Source organism: Myripristis murdjan, chromosome 9 (genome assembly GCF_902150065.1).
Source record: "Myripristis murdjan chromosome 9, fMyrMur1.1, whole genome shotgun sequence".
NCBI lineage: Eukaryota > Metazoa > Chordata > Actinopteri > Holocentriformes > Holocentridae > Myripristis > Myripristis murdjan.
In genome coordinates, this window is record NC_043988.1 from 8,328,800 (window position 1) to 8,342,443 (window position 13,644).

The 13,644-nt window shown below is 48.2% G+C and overlaps 1 protein-coding gene across 1 annotated transcript in view; it reads left to right on the forward strand.

Annotated features, from left to right (window-relative positions):
* kat6a (K(lysine) acetyltransferase 6A) overlaps positions 1-13,353 on the forward strand; it is a 34,184-nt gene extending 20,831 nt beyond the window's left edge. Inside the window, exons 10-17 of the mRNA XM_030059594.1 lie at positions 47-188; positions 1,983-2,144; positions 3,854-3,947; positions 4,786-5,017; positions 5,813-6,014; positions 6,180-6,872; positions 7,216-7,477; positions 7,603-13,353. Coding sequence (XP_029915454.1) covers positions 47-188; positions 1,983-2,144; positions 3,854-3,947; positions 4,786-5,017; positions 5,813-6,014; positions 6,180-6,872; positions 7,216-7,477; positions 7,603-10,994 — 5,179 coding nt within the window. The 3' untranslated portion in view covers positions 10,995-13,353. The remainder of the gene's footprint in view (positions 1-46; positions 189-1,982; positions 2,145-3,853; positions 3,948-4,785; positions 5,018-5,812; positions 6,015-6,179; positions 6,873-7,215; positions 7,478-7,602) is intronic.
* Positions 13,354-13,644: the final 291 nt, after the last annotated feature.

The following is a 13,644-nucleotide window of genomic DNA, read 5'->3' on the forward strand; positions in this document are numbered from 1 at the left end:
TGTCCCTTCATCATCTCATGTCCCCTCCTTCCTCTCTCCCTCACAGACTACCCAAGCTCTACCTGTGTGAGTTCTGCCTTCGCTACATGAAGAGTCGCAGCATCCTCTACCAACACATGAGGAAGTGCAGCTGGTTCCACCCCCCAGCCAACGAGATCTACAGGAAGGACGACGTGTCTGTGTTTGAGGTGAGGGACAGGACGGGACAGAAATGAGAACAGAGAGATATTAAAAATGGTCACCCTGGTCTGTCAGTGAATGAAAAGAGGGAAGTAGGGTCGCCCTGGTAGCTCACCTGGTAGACCGTGTACCACGTATCAATGCAAAGTCCTTACCGCAGCAGCCTGGGTTTGAATCTGGCCCATGCCCAATGTCATCCCCATTCTCTTTCTCTCTCTCTCTCTCTCTCTCTCTCTCTCTCATGCCTTTCCAGTCTCTCTCCACTGTCACTATCAAATAAAGCAGAAATGTCAAAAAAAAATCTTGAAAGCAAAGAAAAGAGGGGGGAGACAGAGAGAGAGAAAACTGTGTGAGAGAGGATGAGAATGTGGTAGAAAGAGAGGCCGCCGCCTAGCCTGCAAACCACAAAGCTGCTGCAGCCACATCCTTTACCTGTTTGTTGATGATATTGCTCTCCTCCCTGCTTTGTAATTGCACCTGATGTTAGGGGCTGCCACTTCTCACTACGTTCAAGACTGCAGTGCTAGTATTGCAACAACTTCAGCAAATTGACACTTTTGAAATACTGTTTTTTTGGGCACCTCTGCTTTATTGGACAACCACAGTGGAAAGAGACAGGAAAGACAGGGCAGAGAGAAGGGATGACATGCAGCAAAGGGTACAGGCTGGATTTGATGGTGTGAATTACATGGTACGCACTCCACATGGTGAGCCACTAGGGCACCCCAGAAAATCTACCCTTTGACATGACTTAGATTTGACTATTTTCTCCCCTGAATATTACGAGTACTCAGTGTTTTCTCAGGATTTTTTTCTTGATCTATGATGATGATAATGACAATTAGCATATTGATGCACACCTGTGTAACATCACCATTCAGTGTATTCATAAATTCCAAAATAAATATGTAATATGTAAATATGCTTGTTTTGCCCTCAGCACAGAATTACAATAGTAGAACAGAGCAGAAGACTTCTTGACTGGCATTCAGAAGTTGGAGCAGCAACCTTGTTACATAGCCAGGCAGTGGCTCAAACTGCCAAGCTAACCAACTTTAAAACTGGGTTACTATGTTGCCTTAAAAAAAAATCTGTGTTTTATCTTTTCTGCTGCAGTCATAAGCTGTTGCTGGGATAATAAGAATACTTTTCCTACTGAAATATGGGTTTGATATCACTGTTCAAATACTGTGCAAGCCTAGTCATTATAGGAATACTATATTGTTCATTGCACTGGAGAAAGACAGTTTTGTCCTTTTGAAAATTACATGACTGACAGCTTAAAGCGAAGCAGCACCTCTGAATCTTGGAGGTTTGCGCCCAGTGTAATCCAGTGGAACGGTGTCTGCAGGCCATGGCCACTGCAGCTTCTGTTTCCTGGCTCTGCAGTCGATCCTCACTCAGCAGTGGAACTGGCAGAGGAGAAGAACAGAGACAGCTGGCTAGCTGCCAACCCGCCCCCCTCCCGCTCCCCTTTTCTTTCTCTCTCTCTCTCTCTACTTCTCTCTCTGTCTGTCTGTCTCTTTCTCTCTCTGCTTCTCTCTCTCTCTCTCTCTCTCTCTCTCTCTCTCTCTCTCTCTCTCTCTCTCTCTGTGTCAGGGTCTCCAGAGACTGAGCTGAGATCATTGTCTGACACTAGAGTCTCTCTTCGCTTCGCCTTTATTTTGTCCCATGGCTTTCTAGCAGCAGTTTAACGATGTGTTTCTAGAAAGTAATGTGCTGGGAATGAACAGGACTTTGCCATCATTGTAGTCTACTTAAGTGAGTGTGTGTGTGTGTGTCTGTGTGTTTTTAACCTGCAGGTTGATGGCAATGTGAGCACAATCTACTGTCAGAACCTGTGTCTGCTGGCCAAGCTGTTTCTGGACCACAAGACCCTGTACTACGATGTGGAGCCCTTCCTTTTCTACGTCCTCACCCAGAACGACAACAAAGGCTGCCACCTCGTCGGCTACTTCTCCAAGGTACCGCCATGGCAGTCCCGATCACATCCCTGTAACTCCGCCTGCTTGCCCTGTTCAAAGTGGATTTTATGTGTTTTCAGTGGAGTAATATAGAAATCTGTGTGCCTTCCACCACTGCATAGCCTTAATGGAGACATTCCAGACTCAGTGGCCACCAGAGACCCAAATATGACCCATTTGGCTGTGCAGTGTGTACACAGTGACTTACAATATAATGGATGGCAGCAGGGAAGTTGGCAAGCAAAGGTGTCTTAATCCTTCTTGCTATCTTGTACCTGTGCCACTTAAAAAAAGAAAAAAAAAAAGTTGATCAACCACTACCAAGTGAGTAAATTTAGATTTTAGTCCCAAGACAAAGCATCACTTTAGGTCCTTCTTACACTTTGCTAGCATTTGACTGCAGGTCTGGAAAGTTGCAAAGCATGCAAAACCTCCTCAGTCCTGACTGTGATTTGTTTCATGCTGTTGAAGAGCTGGTGTAATTTTCTATACTGTGATTGCTGTTGTTAAGAATTATTTATAGCTGTGGAGTGATACTGCTTAGATGAAAGTCCAGCTGAAAGTCCAATTTCCCAACCACACAGCTTTCATCACACCAAACACTTGATAGATATTTTTTCTGTCAGTATCATACATATCCAAATGAAAAAGGTGTAGATGCCTTGTCAGCTAATAGTTAACCCAATGACTTCATGTTACAGCAACAGGAGACAAGACGTTCCAGAGTATAGGAAGCCCGCTTACTTTACATGTTAGTGTTGGCTTATGTCTGCTGTGTGCTGCAGCCTGGGAGTGCAGTTCACACATTATCAACACAGCTCCGGGAAAATGTAGGATGATTGTCAGCGGGGTTGTGGTTCAACACCACTGTGCTATGGAGAGAGCTCAAGTGTGAAAACCCACGTCAGAAATGATGTATTAACAGGAATAAGATCTAATTATGTCTGCCTAAGGGCATACTTTTTCACCTTCATAGTAGATGCATTTTACTGCCTGGCCAACAGGTCATATATTTTGCTAAATCAGGGTTGGAAATATCCACTAGCCATCACCCACATGCTTGAAAATGGCTTTTCTCTCTCTCTCTCTCTCTTTTGTTAATGGCTTGTCTGTTGTTTGGTGTCGGTTTTCTACTAAATTTTATCCTTTTTACTGTGTAATTGTACTAGAGTTTCAGTGCTGTTTCCAAATCACTGCCATTCAATTGAAGATTTGATGGCACACACTGTGTGCCATATCATGCAGAGGTTTGACAGTGGTTGTATTTTGACACAGCAGTCTCACTCAGTGTTGCTTTCTGAGTCTCTAGCTCCCTGATTAAGTGAGGTGCATTGGACTAGCTTATACAGAACAACTGTTGGAGCAGACATGGAGAGGAAAATGTGGATGTTTAAATGAAATGGCAACACGTCACCATCAACCCTTACTGGTGGATTCCTCTGAACATGCAAGTGCTCTTTTTCTGTCCCCAGATAAAAGCTGGGTGCTGTGACACCCCCTCGCACCTCTGTGTAATTTGCAAATGCAGGTGCGTCCATTAACATGCGGCCTCACTGCCAAAACGCAGTGGTTAGCCAAGGATCACACCATCATCGGCACTCTCCTGTGCAGCCGCACAGGCATGCTCTACAGTATGGCTCCATGCGTTTTTTTCTCATGTTGGAATATGTGTGTGTATGTGTCTGTCTCTCTGTCTTCCCTCTCTCCAGGAGAAACACTGCCAGCAGAAATACAATGTGTCATGCATCATGATTCTTCCACAGTACCAGCGCAAGGGCTACGGACGCTTCCTCATCGACTTCAGTAAGCCTCAAGCAGAGTACCAAACACTAAACCCACACACACCCACACACACACACCACATATTCAGCACACACACACACACACACACACTCTTAGAGCCAATCCTATTTAATTCTGTTCTAGTGCTGTGGAGTTTGGATCAGTGCCATTGGAATTGCTACTCAATAGCAGGAATCAAAGCACACTTGGCCTTTAGATTCAAACAAGCCTGTATGGACTGTTTGTTGTGCCTGGAATGATTTCTGAAAGAATAAATGAGTTGAAGGACATTGCCACACATTTCCTGGTGTAAGTGAATCAGTTGTTTTAGTTAAAATTGTTTATTTAATTGTTTTAAATTGTTTGAAGCATGCAATACCTGTGGTAACCTTTTGGGCAACATGACAAGATAAGTTGTTCTGCAGTCAAAGAGGGACACATGGCAAATGTACAATCTGGGCAACTTCAAGTCACCATGTAATCAGTAAGACAGCTCATTTGGTAACATGCTTTGCCCAGATGGCTGCCCAGTGTATTAAAGCCCTTTGCTGTGTTGTAGTCTCATTCAAGAGGGAGTTTGGGAAGCAGGATAATGTTAATGAAGAGTTAACAGGGAGGAGGAATGTGATGAAATGGCCACAATGGATTTTATTGTTGTGACAGTGCGACAATATTTACCAGCTGCATGATGATTGTACCTCATTCATATTCTTTACTGTGACTACACAAATTAGACTGTTAAACAGATATGTAGTATTCTGTTTTAAAAAGTAAAACTGTAAAGAAGTCATTGTGGTATACTGCTTCAGTACTTTGCTCAGTGTCTCTAAGTTATAAGTTCATGCCTTCCATCCTGCAGGCTACCTTTTGTCCAAGCGTGAGGGCCAGCCAGGCTCTCCAGAGAAACCGCTGTCGGACCTGGGTCGCCTGTCCTACATGGCCTACTGGCGCAGCGTGGTGCTGGAGTGTCTCCACGAGGTCCGCGACCGGCAGCTCACCATCCGCCACCTCAGCAAGCTGACCGGCATCTGCCCACAGGACATCACTGCCACCCTGCACCACCTCAACATGTTAGAGCAGCGAGGAGACAGGTAGAAACACACAAACACACACACTCAGAAAATAAGTTCATCTGCAAGAATTCAGTTCTTAACCCAGCAACTCAAGCCTCATTTCTTTAGTCCACTATGACAGCAAACTCAATGTCTTTGGTTTGTTGACTGTTGGTTGGGAGAAAACGTGGTTTTATGGACCAAACCACTAATCGATTAATCAAGAACATAATCAACAGATTAATCGATAATAAAAATAATCGTTAGTTGCAGCTCTACTATGGGATCACTAGTTTTCCCCGTATTACAAATGAAGTACTATTGCGTAGTGACAGAGGGAAGGTAAATATTCAGTCAAACAGTTTATGCATAGAAAGAAGGATACTCAATTGTATGGTATCAAAAGTTCATGTTAACAGATACGCAAAATAACCAGTGAAAAGTAAAAGTGAAATTCTATGTACAATATGTGAAAATGAAAGCATGTCTGTGTGAGCAATCTAGAATGAAATACTGCCTACGTTGTGCCTCCTGTTGGAGCCCTGTGCTTAACAAACACACACATGCACAGATCTTTATGTAGATTCATTCGTAAAGAACGACAGACACAATGACACAGGCTGTTACATGACATTCATAACCACACTCTTGCTGAGATACAGGTCCCCAACCATTTACATGCAATTGTATGGCCATCCCAAACACTCGTTTACACGGATATTATCAGTAACAGTAGCACTGCATATACATATAGTTAAACACAAGTGTGGCTGCACAAATTTTGCCTATACAAAATCTTAAGGTCTCTGTTTTTGTTTGCTGTGGTTTTGTCAGGCTGGTGCTGGTGCGGAGGGAGAAGCTGGTGACCAGCCACATGGCTCGTCTCCATGCCCGGCCCCGGCAACTGGAAGTCGACCCCGAGTGTCTCCGTTGGACCCCTGTCATTGTCACCAACACTGTTGTCTCTGACGCTGAAGGAGACGATGATGATGAAGAAGATGAGGATGAAGACCCACAGGAAGACAGCCGCAAGGAGGTAAATGAACAGTGAGATAGTACATTTGCATTTTGCCATTTTGCTTTTTGCACTCTGGAGATTTTGCATTTGTTTAATTTTGCACAATGGATCTTAAAATGATCACTTGGGCATACCATAATCTCCTGGTTACTTATTGATTTATTTTCTTTTATTCCTAAATAGATCAAACCAAGTCACAAGGTCTCGCCACTCTCCTGGCACATGCGCCAAGGGAGGGAGAGGGAGAGGGAGAGGGAGGAAGAGGAGGAAGAAGAGAGAAAGTGCTTTCCAGGGTTTCCCATTAGCCAAAGCTCTCCTACCTCACCCATTCGCTGTCCGCCACCTGTTCCAGAACCCCGCCCTCTTCCCCCAACCAATGGAGAGCGCAGGCCACGGGGACGCCCACCCAAAAATTGGCCTTGGGGCAAGGTGAAGGACCCCCCTCGTGTGGGACGGCCACCCAAGAACCGCCTGACAGAGGAGGATGATGATGATGAAGAAGAGGACAGGGCCGAGGGTGGGAAAACCACAGGTTCTGCTGGCAGCCCCCCTTCCCTTTTCTCCTTGGACAGACAAGCTGAGCCCACCGCACTCCACCCCCTGGACATGGCCAGGCACCCTTCCATAACCCCGCCACGCAGAGGACGCCCCCCCAGGAAAAAGAGAGGGCCTAAGCCTAGGCTGAGGGAGGGGCCCGGGGAGGGACTGGCTCAGCTGCCCTTGGGTTCCAGGTTGACTGAGCCTCCACCTGTTAGGAAAAGCTGCTTCAGTGAAAGCAGTGAAGAAGAGGAGGATGACGATGACGATGATGATGAGGAGAGGAGGGCATGTTCCCCACCCATCCTCACCAAGCCTGCCATGGGGCTCAAATGCAAGGTAAGAAACTGACAATCTTAAGATAGACTGAAGTTGAAGCAGTGTTAAATAGTCAAAGACCATTGCTAGGGGCATGACACTTTGCAGAACAACTTTCATTGCCACACAAAGAGATAGGTAAAGAAGAATCGGGAATGATGAGCTTTGGGAACATTTGTAATTCAGAAATACGTGATTGCAAGGCAACCCTAAATTTCATTGGATGGATGTCCATGTGTTAGAATTTACCTGTATAACACTTCCCAGACAGCTTTGAATATATTCTTAGGGCTGAATGCTGGAATTGTCACGTGGGACTATGTTTAAAAGTCACTTCTAATTAACGTTGCTCTCTCTTACCCAGAAGCCTTTGAGGAAACGTCGTATTCGCCAGCGCAGCCACCCTCACAGCAGCGTGGTGACAGAGACCATCTCTGAGACCACTGAGGTCTTGGATGAGCCCTTTGTAGACTCAGACTCAGAGAGGCCTATGCCTAGGCTGGAGGAAGAAACACCTCTGGGTCACCCGCTGCGCCGCTATCCCACGGCCCGCTCTGCCATGAGGCTGTCAGACCCAGCTCCCAAAAGGGGCCGGCGCTCCAACTTCACTGAGTCAGACGAAGACGGTTAGTTCACAGCATGTTTTTGCTGCCTATTTTAGTTTTCATCAGGAATTGGTTTCACGCATATTTTAACAGCCATGTATGTAGATTTATGTAACACTGTGTTTTTCTTTCTCCTCCTATCTCAGAACTAACTCCTCTACTGAAACCTGTGGCTGCGCTGCCAGCAACTCCCTCTGAGACCCTAGCAGCCAACCCTGAAGTTCCTGTCAAGAAGAAGAAAGGTTGGCCCAAAGGCAAGAGTCGCAAACCACTGCACTGGAAGAAACGGGGACCTGGAAGGCCACCAGGCAGTGGGCCAAACCAACGGGCAGCCGCAGAAAACCAGGCTCAGACTGGGGACCCTCCGCCCCCCAAAATCAAGATGAAACCTGGCCGCAAGCCCCGGAGTTGGTACCTGCAGCGAGCCCAGGAGGAGGCTGAGAGGCAGGAGCAGGAGAGACAAAGACTGCTGGAGCAGCAACTAGACAAAGATCCTCAGCAGCCCCTGATGGATGACCGTGGCAGCAAGCGAGGTTGCAGAACCAGCACTGACAATAACAGCAAACAGAAAGACTCTGACGAAGAAGACGACTACCTGCCCAAGCCTGTGGAGCAGAAAATTCCCAAGAGGCGAGGGAGACCACCCAAGAACCCTGCTCTCCGCCAGCAGCCTCAGCCTGCTCCCAAACCACCTCCCGCCTCTGAGCCAGAAGAGGAAGAGGAAGAGGAGACTGAAAGAGCTTGGGAAGAAGACAAACCCAGTCGTCCACCTTCGCGCCCCCTGCTGTCCCCTTCCTCTTCCTCTTCCACCTCGGGACCCCGGGCCTCCCAGTCCCGGCCCCAGGACACAGATGTAGGTGACAGGGACGAGGAAGACGATGACGAGGAGAGAGAGGAAGAGGAGTGTGGCAGCTTGGGCAGCGGTGGCAGCAGCAGTAGACGGGCACCTGCCATGCCAGGTTCAGGAAGCAGACGCAGCGAGGACCATGATGCAGATGATGAGGGTGATGGCCACTTAGAGGACAAGAGCAGCAGCAACAGCAGTAAGAAGAGGAAAAGCCAAGACTCAGAAGATGAGGAGGACGATGAAGATGAGGAGGAGGAGCCGGCCTCTCACACCAGCTCTCCTCCTGTCAAAGAGGAACCCCAAGGTGAAGCTTTTTTAGACATGCAGAACAGCGTAGCCCGGGACTACGTAAGCAAGGAGGAGGAGGAAGAGGAGGAGGAGGAGGCTGAGGAGGAGCTGCAGGAGGCCAAGTGTCGGCCCTCCTCAGCTGACCCACAGCAGGAGGAACGGAGGCGGAGGGAGCAGGAGGAATCTGCTGCGGCAGCTGCTGCAGTGGAAACGGTTACAGCCATCTCTGTTCCCTCTGAGCCCATGGAGCTGCAGCCCCTGCACCCGGAAGACAAGGCTGTCACGCTGCTAATGGAGCCCCAGCACCCCCATCCACACTCCCATCCCCACCAACACCCTGACTTCAAAGAGGAGCTGGGACACCACCACCCCCACCACCCCCATCATCACTCCAATGAACTGGACCTGGAGACTGTGCAGGCCGTCCAGTCTTTGACACAGGGGGAAGCCCAGGATGAAGAGGCTGAGCCCCACCCGCACCATGGGGCCTACCAGGACTGTGAGGAGGAGACCCTGGCTGCCTGCCGTACCCTGCAGAGCTACAGCCACACAGGGGAGACCGAGGAGGAGGCCCTGGCATTGGTGGAGGAGTGCGGGGCCTCCCAGCATAGCAGCCCTCTCCCCAACCCCACCATGCCTCCCCTACCCAGCCAGTCCGTACGCTCGGTTAATAGCCCAGGGCTGCCCCCTGGCATGATGGACACAACACCTGCAGGGCAGAGAGGGGGGACACCTGGTCCCACTGGAGCAGGGGGCAGTGCAGGAAGTGCAGGGGGCGGAGGTGGGTACACCCAGATTACGCCAGAGCACCCCAGTTCTCTGTCTGCGCCCTCCCAGCAGAACATGGAGACATCACCAATGATGGATGTGCCATCGGTGTCTGACCACTCTCAGCAAGTTGTGGACAGCGGCTTCAGTGACCTGGGCAGCATAGAGAGCACTACAGAGAACTATGATAACCCCAGCAGCTACGACTCCACCATGGGCGGAGGGGGCAATGGAACAGGTAATGGAGGGAATGGCGGGGGCATGTCTGCAGCTGTTGTTGCGGGGGCTGCTGTAGCCTCTTCATCAGCAGCCTCCTCTTCATCCAGCTCGGCCACACCGTCCTCGTCCTCATCCCAGGCTAACAGCTGCTCTTTTGTCTCAGCCCCCGGCCACACATCCTCTGCGGGTGCTGTGGGATCCCAGCTCTCCATGGGCAGCTGTAGTCTCATCCAACAAACAGGACCTGGGCCCAACAGTGGACCAGGGGCCAGTAATGGAGGCAGCACTGTGCCCCAGCCCCCACCACCACCACCCCCGTCCAACACACCCAGCTGTGGCATCAAATCACCCCAGAGCTGTGGGGTGATCGAGAGGCCGCCCAGCACCAACCAGCAGCAACAGCAGCAGCAGCCCCAAAAGAAGGTTCCCCAGCAACCACCTCAGCAGCAGCAGGCCCCCAACTCCCAGCCTCCACCCTCTGCACCACCACCTCCACCCCAGCAACAGCAGCAGGCCCTTTCCCAGTGCAGCATGGGCAACGGCTTTGCCTCCACACCCATGATCATGGAGATCCCTGAAAGCGGAGGGGGAGGAGGGGGCCGCAGCCTGTATGAGCGCATGGGTCAGGACTTTGGCACTGGGGGTTACCCCCAGCCCTCCGCAACCTTCAGCCTGGCCAAACTTCAACAGCTCACCAACACCATCATGGACCCCCATGCCATGCCCTACTCCCACTCAGCCTCAGTCACCTCTTATGCCACCAGTGTGTCTCTGTCCAACCCTGGGCTGGCCCAGCTGGCCCCTTCACCTCACCCACCCCTCCCTCAGGGCCAGCCCACGATGACTCCTCCCCCCAACCTGAGCTCTGGCTCTATGAACCTGGGCTCCCTGCAGCTGCAATGTAACATGCCCACCACCAACATCGGCCTGCCTCCCCCACCACACACCCAGCGGCTGCAGGGCCAGATGGCCACGGTGAAAGGCCACATTTCCATCCGGTCCAAAGCCACCCAGCAGTTGGCTCCGGCCCCACACCAGCAGCAGCTGTATGGCCGCAGCTCGGGGGCCGTGGCCATGCAGGGCACACCACGCACCCTGGCTGTGCAGCGTGGTATGATGCCCAACCTCATGCCCACGCCGGCCGCATATAACTCCATGAACATGACCCCACTCAATGCTATGTCGGCTGGCTATCGCATGCCTCAACCCATGATGAACAGCGGTTATCACGGCAACCCCCCTTACATGAACCAGCCGGCCCAGTACCCCATGCAGATGCAGATGGGCATGATGGGAGGACAGGGTTACCCTCAGCAGCCTATGCAGCCCAATCACCACGGCAACATGATGTACACCGGCCCCTCCCACCACAGTTATGCCGGCGTCCCCAAACAGTCGCCTTACATGAGCAGATGAGCAGCAGAGAACTAAACAGGAAGGCACGGGGCCAGAGCTGACACTCGCTGTACTCTAAATGTCCATTACTCCTATTCACCCTCTCCAACGCCACAGCAGGCACGAGAGAGAGGAGAGAGAGGGTCTTTGGGTTTCCTGTTTTTCTGTTGTCATTTCGTCCTATTTAGTTGGACTCGTTTCCCCTCCCCTCCCAGCTGGCTGTGTATGGGAGTAAGCCGGCGGGACCCGGGGTGGGGGGTGGAGGTGTACATGGACCTCGGCCATGCCATGCTGTTCCAGGCCAGGCCTACACACTCCTCTCTGACATGGTTTCACACAGGCCCAAGTGAGTCCTCTGCCTCTGACATGCAGCAGGAGAGTAGGGGAGGACGAGTATTACTAGGAGGAAAATGAACCGAAAAAGACGGACTATACGGGAGGACCTTACTTTGTCAAACTGCGAAAGGATAAAAAACAATGGTTAACTGATTATATTCAACCATGCACACAATCTTTTAATTGACATAGGAAGCCTTACCTTATAAAAGAGACAATGAAACATTGTAGGTGGACTTTTTTTTGTTTGTTTGTTTTTGTTTTGTTTTGTTTTGTTTTGTTACACATGATGAATCTTTTTTTTTTTTTTTTTTTTTTTTCTTGTTTCTGTTGACTGTTTTGAAATACTTGTGTGCAGTCCGACCTCTTATATGCTTTGGTCTTTATATGTGTGGCAATCTGGAATGGTGATTCACCCTCTTGCTCTCTCAGAAGTACACATCTCCGTCGCCACTCGGTCAGAAGGCTTTTTACCTTGTTCTAGATAAGCATAGGAGCCGGGCCTTCAGTGTTTGAGGAGCTGAACTGTTTCCAGAGTCTCTGTCTTCCCGGTTGGTCGGTGTTTTATTGGAAACACAGTGAAGAAATAGAGGAGATGGACGTGTCACTGTCAATATAGTATGTCCATAAATAAAACAAGTAGCATTTTTTTTCCAGTATGTTGCCGCTCGGAAACGTTTAGATGTAAATATTCTGGTACTTCCCAATGTCCAGCAGCACACACGTACTGGCTAGCTGTCGCCTCCCGGTGGCTGGCTCAGGAAAGTGCAACAATCAACTGTTCTTGTCCACACTCCACTGACAGACGGTATACAATGTCAGCCTTTTTAGCAGTTTAGGGAAAGCAGAATGAAAGGTGGAATAAAGTCAGCTAACCATAGCTGACCCCCTTCCTCCTTTATTAAATGGCCTAAAGAGGTCAAGGAGTCTGCTTTTTGAACGGTGTTTTCTGTTAAAACTGGGATTTTCTTTTTCTGTAAAAGTGCACTCCCATTCATTGGCTAGAGATACGGTAAAGGACAGTAAGCCTTCATGAAAGGTGTGCCTAAATGCCTGATCTAGTGCATGGTGTTGGCCCTCACAGAGGCACACTCATAAAGATGCAGGGTTAATTATGGCGTTGAAAAATGGCAGGTTGAAGAGGTTCACCCTGTTGCTCCGTGTACCAGTATTCAAAGTCAAAAGAGGATTTTTTTTTGTTTTTGTTTTTTTCTCACAGACCTGACATTACATATTTTATTTGTGTGTATTATGTTCTGTACCCTTTGGTTTGTTTCTTTCTGAATTTTATCAGACTGGGCAGCTTTCTTTTATGACACAAGCTGACTCTTTTTGACTTAAGAAAACCTATTGTAGAGAAAATGTTTTTTCTATAATATAAAAAGGAAATTCTGACATTGATATTGGTACTGTCATTTTTTTCACTTCTGTTTCAGGAAAAAAAAAAACTACATATTTTTTAGCTTGACTCTTGGGTAATAATTACTAAGAAATTCAAAACTAAAAAAAATTACCACTCACTTTTAGTGACTTTAAGATGCCTTTAACCTCTCCATTCCATCTCATCTCTAGAGTTTTTCTATCTTTGTGTAGTATATTAATGCTATTTTAAACAAAAGGACAAAACAAATATCTAAAGGTCACTTAGCATTCTGTTCTTTATTTCTTTTTCTTTTTTCTTTTCTTTTTTTTTACTTTCTGTGTGTGTATAGGATGACTTCCTTACATTTAAGAGGCATGTAAAAATGAGCTCAGTATATTTCTGTCTGTTTATATCGCTTCCCTTTTTGTATCCTTTGTAATTGTACATGGTGCGTTGTATGCTAAGAGAGCGCAAAATAAAGAGAAGCGACGGCTGGGCGCACAGTGAAGGTTGATTTGCGCTTGGCGGCCTCGACTCTCTACTTTGTCCTGTATGTATTTCCATTTATTCGTTTTTTTTGTTTGTTTGTTTGTTTTGTTTTTTGTTTTTTTCTTTATTAGCAAGTACTTTCAAAGAACTCTGTACATTTTAACATAAAACAAATAAATTATGTTGAGCCATTCATGTTTCCCTGAGCTTTTTAAAGTTTTATATGATTCGGTTCCAGTGATTGCTGTAGGCATCATCTCAGTTCACTCCAGCAAGAGCTATCATCACCTTAAATCTGAGTGGACAGTTCACTGAACAGTGAAGTGTAACTTATTTTTACAGTCGCACACACATCCCGTAATTGTAAACAGCTTTGCAGAAGTGTTTTTGAGAGAGACCAGTCATTTTTACTTGACCAGTTAAAGCAAATGTGCAAGCAAACTGACCTAGTTACCAACTTTGAAATAGTGGTGCAAAGAAGTG